Below are 5,725 nucleotides of genomic sequence, written 5' to 3' on the forward strand. Positions count from 1 at the left end.
CCATGGGTCCCTTTGCAGTTCTCCAAGCAGATCTGTTAAATTCATGTCAATCTTATGCACTGGCTGCAGAAACCTGAAAAAATCAAATAAAATGTTTTCCTGCTTACAAGTCCTTTTAGTTTAGAGAAAAAAGAAAGTGCTGCTTTGTTTCTAGCACATAATTCTGAGACAGTAATCAGAAGCAAAGAGTCACATGGCATGTTCCCTTCTTACATTCAAACTTTGCAATTAACAGGGCTGTGCAAAATAAAAAAAAATACCAAAGCAAGATATCAGGAATTGACAAGAAGGCAAAGTCACATAAAGCATAGGAAAGAACTTCAATGGTGATTTAGTCTACCAAAATGCAAAAGAGCTGCCACTGAAAAAGAGGAACTGAGAAAGAGAAAACCGTATTCAACAGAGGCTTTACAGTTCAGGGGTCTCTGCCTGCCTGTCGATCGTTTTTTGGACTTGCTGAGTCAGGGGTAGGAGGTGGTATGGAGGCTTATATATAGACCAGGCCCCGCACTGGCTGATCAACCAAAACACAGGCTCTTGCTCCAAACAACTTCTGAGCAATAAGCTTTCTGAAGACAGCTACTCTGTTTTTCAAGTAGAAATCTAGCCCGAATGGCAATCATGTTCTTGCAACTGCAAAACCAAGACACCATAGAAATTGAATATGTTGCCTGTGGCTCTAGTAAATCCTATCCATACATATTACTTGAAGTAGGGAAATAATTGTGACAATATCATTTAAATCTTCTTATAAAGACTCCTCTTGGGAAACCCAGGTTTAGAAGCCTGAGTCCAAAGGAGCATAAAACATCTGCTCTGCTCTTCTGCTGTGCTGGTGGAGCTTACCTGCTCGAAATGACAGGTTGCTCTGGAGTCTGAAGAGGTCTTCCCTGCTGAATGGGGACAGCTGGCCTTGAAAGCCCAAGCATATCCTAGAGAATAGAAAAAAGGAGGCAGGAGATGTACAATTCAAAGACTAAACATATTATTTGCTGTCAAGCAATGTACCCTGAGGCCTGCAATAGGGGAGTATTAAATACATTAAAATCTGTTAAATTATTAATTTTTGCATTCCCATTAGAAATAGACCAATGAGTCCATTATGTGAGCTATACAAACTCTATCTTGGACAGGCTTCCGAAAAATTTACAAAGGCAAAAAGACAGGACAGATACTGGGAGGGAAACAGGCTAACAGTTAAGAGCACTGAACCCTCCTCCAGGGTCCAGAGCTTGAAGACAAGCAGTGGTGTCAAGAGAGCTAACAGGAACAAGTCACTGGCCTAAAAGATGGCTGAACATACCTGTATTTGCTTAGCTGTCAGGTCCTTTGTGCCCCTAAACACATAGCTTTTGGAAATCCCTTCACAGCTCAGCTCATGGACCTGAACCATTCTGCCGAAAGTGATAAGCCCCACCAGAGCATCAGCAGGCAGCAGACTTAGGGACATCTGGAGGGACTCTTTCAGTGCCTGCAAGTCCTCCTCTTCCAAGCAGGTGTCAACAACGTACAGGAAGATCAATGGCATCTGTGGACCTCGCTAATGTGGAAAGAGATGGATTTACTAGGCGTGTGCATGTGCCAGGTGACACTTTATAAGGCCTTCAGCCAAGCAATAAAATAAGCCCTATTTTAAGCACCTTACAGAAACATTATTTATCTGCATTATCTTAAGTAAATTTAATACACACATAAGCTGTCACAAACAAGACAATTCTGGGGGCTTCAAATAATCAATGCCTATGGATTAATTTACCTGCACTATATATTCAATTGTTGAAAACTGAGGCATAAGCTCTGCTGGTTGATTGACTTCAGATATGCCTGCATATGCTGGAGGAAACTGAAAAAGAGAACAAAAAATTATGACAAGAAAGTTGCAGGTCAGAAATGTAGGGCCCTCCTCTGCAGAACAGAGGCTGCCCTGCTTATGATGTGGTTGTTCAACTCTTTACTGCATCAGCCTGAGTAGTTCATAGTAAAAGATCCATACTGCTGTTTTCCTAAGCACAAGACAACAAGTGACCCGCAGTATGGACAGCAGCTCAATCCAGTGTAAATAAAAGGTAGGACTGAAGCAGCCACTATGGATCAGCTGTAATGCATTTAGCCACACAACAGTTTCTGATGGCAAAAGTCTAATGTATTTCATACTTGGCAAGAACAGAAAACATCAAGTGCAAAAAACACACCAGAAAGACATGAGACAAAATAGCATTTTTATCCCCTTCCTATGCCCTGCATGCTGGTAAAATCACTGGCAAAACTGAACTGAAAGTAAACAAGATATCAGGGAAGCAGACTCACGAACAAGTACTCTGGCCGGGGTTCAGCAAGAGAAAAACGTCAAGGGAAGGAATCCAGAAAAGTGGAATTTAGGCTTAACATCCTTTGCCAGGGGAAGCCATCAATAAAACGTTCACTGACAAGATGGAAGGGCTGTTGCTTTTTCCAACTTACCTGATTTCTCTGAAAACAGAAGTTACAAGCCCAGAGCTTGGCCCGATAGTCAACCTGGCTGCAGAGGAAACACGAGGTGTTAGTATAAGTACAGGAACAATTTTACAGTGCAGCTTCAGAATTATCTATGCAGGTTTACAGCACTGAGGAAGAAACAGAACATCAGACACATCAACTTGTTTATGTTGATAGAGTTTAGGAATTCAGACTCTTGTTCTATTGCCAGAAGGTCCATTAGCTCATCCAGCCCTGCCATTTCAAGGTACATCAGCATGACAAGACCACTGACAGGTCTCCGGAGCCCAGCTTTTGGCAAAGACTTGGGTCTAATCATTTTTTCACTACACTCATGGTTATCTCCATCATCTTTTTGTTTGTACAGCTGCAGCACACAAGTACTCCAGTCACAGAGCAGCAGGAGCCATTCACCCAGATCCTGCGCAAACACAGAACAAATAGGCTGTTCCCTGCCCCAAAGAGTTTACTCTTCTCAGCCCATTACAACACCCTGTAACTGCTGGTGCAGCAAAGCCTGGCCATATCCTTATTTCATGAGCTTCATCTCTTCTTACTTCCTCTTATGGCCTTACTTGCTTTTTCTCAGCCTAGTGCTATGCTCCAACTATATATGATCAACACATGATTTTGGGACCGGGATTATTCCTCTTAAATTCTCAGCAGATCTTCAAATAACACCTTAATGCTCATACTGGAAGTGGTCTACAAGCCACTTCCAAGTGGTCTACAAGGATGTGTAGGAAACAGAAAACTGAATGAACAACACAGTCCAGAGGACAATATCAGTATAATCAGTATAATTTCATCATACACCACAAAATTCTCTAGGATGCCAAGAGGATTGGCCATTTCCACATCAGCTCTGCCTTAACAGCCTCCCCAAAGGCACTCCTCTGCCCTCTGCTTCTAACAGCTCTAGTAATGGGCTGGCACTCAACATATCTCATTAGGCACTCATGGATTTTAATAAATCCACTATATCTAAATGAAAGAGGCTACCAGGCATCAGGCAGAGAAAAAGGTGAATAAGGAAGTAGTGAAGTTCAGATAAAAACTAGGTACTATCCAGCCTCCCTTAGCATCCCCAGCCAAGAAATTCGTACCAGAGCGGGTTGAGCACTGCTTTGCAAGTCGGCCTGCTACAAAGCACCGGTTCATATTGCACAGGTGGCAGGTCCAGACGCTCCTTCAGTGGGGTCAGAAGACAGGCCAGGGGAACAACCATCCTCGTGGCCTCCAGCCTGCTGGAGGGCCACACATTCCAGCTGAAACGCACTCCGTCACGCTCCTCATTTTGCTGGATGAACTCCAGGTATGTCGCCATGAGACTAGAGAAGCTCTGAAAGGACATAAGCAACACGCATTCAGGAGAACAGTCCTGCAAAGGAGATCAGCAGATCAACTACATAAGGCACAAGACATTGCAGGACAAAGCCAATATGTTATAATGAGTTAATCCCATTATCAAATGAACCGTGTGACTACATTAATTTCTTCTGTCCACTGCTTCTCATCAACATCTCAGACAACTAAAACCCCACCAAATCCAATGAAGAAACAAGGAAATCTGACACTCAAAGCCAGCACGCAAGGTTGTTTTTCTTGTGATCCACATTTAACATCCTAATATCCACTCAGCCTCGGGCTGGCCTCAAGGCAATCCTGCCTGACTCGGGTCAGTAAAGGAAAACAGGCCAGATTTGCAACACATCCTGAAGCCTTCAGCTAAAATCTTGGGGGAAGAAAAGGAGGCCAAGTCTGAGACCAAAACACTCATCACAAGTGTCATCTCATTGACAGCTTGCCCTGCTTACAGACGGAAAGGAGCATAAGACAAAAAAGTCTTTGGTGATTTTAGATACTCTCTGTGCATGGTATTGTGTCCCACTCTCAGTAAGGGAGGAACTGAGAGTTCAGCAGACTTCAGAAAAGACATGCTATTAAAGGAGGATTATCTCCAACACACCAGAGAGTCACTCTCTCTATTGCCTTACTAAACTCTTCAGAGTAAGATGCAAACAAGACTTCCCAGGCCATCATTACCTTTGATGCCTCTGAGAAAGAGAAAGACAAGCCTAGTGAAAACTCACTCGTCAAATCCAGCCCACAAACACCACACAGCACTGGCAGCAACTCACAGAGCTGAGAGCAGCAGCACCACAACCCACTCCAACCAAGGAAACTCAGAAGTTCATCTGTGGCTGCAGATTCTCCAGGATTACCTTACTCCTGCTCCCCACTGCAGGCAGGAGATTCAGGAGAGCCATTGGTGAGAGAAGTCAGAAGCATCACGTCCTCCAAAGGAGGGAAAGTTTGGATGCAGCATTTTCCTACAAACCTCCAAACTCCTTGCTGCTTTCTTTGTCCTTGCTAATAAGGATGTAAATCAAGCTCATAGGCATTACCCTGGATTTCCACCCCCACCTCTGGACAGACAAACAAAAGGCTTCAGCAACACAGGCCCATTACAAATGAGTCTGTGAGGGGAAAAGTTAGAGCTGAGCCTCCCTGTAAAAGATCCTGCACATCAGAACAGCAACACCTGACATCTCAGGTATGCAGCACAAACGCAGTGCAAATTTCCTCCATGTTCCTCCAGCTGCAGCCCATTACCACTCCCCTGCCCCAGGCCAGGGGGGCTGTAAGGAACACCACACGTTCTCCAGCTGCTGCATCCAGCACAGCCATAGAGGCCACCACAGATCCCTAGCCCTCCACCAGGAAATGTATAGAGGACCTCACAGATCCCTAGCAAACCTGTAGGGCCACCTCTAACCCCTATGCCACTGACCGCCAGCATAGTCCCAGGGGACACAGCTGACCCCAGTCCTACTCTGTGGGACATTGTCAGGCCTCAGCACCCTCAGCACAGCCTCAGGGGACACTGCCAATCCCCCAGCCAGGCAAAGCTACAGGGCACACTGCTCAGCCCCTGCGCTGCTCTGTGGGACACTGCCGATCCCCACGCAAGCACTGCTGTAAGGGACGCCACTGACCATATAGGGGACGCCACAGACCCCTCAGTTCCACCCACAGGGGACATCATTGACCTCCCACAATCCCCACACATAGGGAACACCAGTCTGCCAGCCCCCGCCTACAGGGGACCCCGCTGACCTCCCTCCCCACAGTCCTTCCTCACAGTGGACGCTGACTCTCCAGCTCCGCTACAGGGGACACCACCATCCACAGACCCCAAGACGGCCACAGGGGACGGGGACCCCCAGCACACCCCTTCCGTAGCCCC

The 5,725-nt window shown here is 46.0% G+C and overlaps 1 protein-coding gene across 1 annotated transcript in view; it reads right to left on the bottom strand.

Annotated features, from left to right (window-relative positions):
* SEC23B (Sec23 homolog B (S. cerevisiae)) overlaps positions 1-3,814 on the bottom strand; it is a 15,049-nt gene extending 11,235 nt beyond the window's left edge. Inside the window, 6 exon segments of the mRNA XM_010180584.1 lie at positions 1-73; positions 847-932; positions 1,304-1,540; positions 1,757-1,843; positions 2,461-2,518; positions 3,582-3,814. The exon segment at positions 1-73 is cut by the window's left edge and continues 15 nt beyond it. Coding sequence (XP_010178886.1) covers positions 1-73; positions 847-932; positions 1,304-1,540; positions 1,757-1,843; positions 2,461-2,518; positions 3,582-3,802 — 762 coding nt within the window. The 5' untranslated portion in view covers positions 3,803-3,814.
* Positions 3,815-5,725: the final 1,911 nt, after the last annotated feature.

This window comes from Mesitornis unicolor, unplaced genomic scaffold (assembly GCF_000695765.1).
Source record: "Mesitornis unicolor isolate BGI_N332 unplaced genomic scaffold, ASM69576v1 scaffold26133, whole genome shotgun sequence".
Taxonomy (NCBI): domain Eukaryota; kingdom Metazoa; phylum Chordata; class Aves; order Mesitornithiformes; family Mesitornithidae; genus Mesitornis; species Mesitornis unicolor.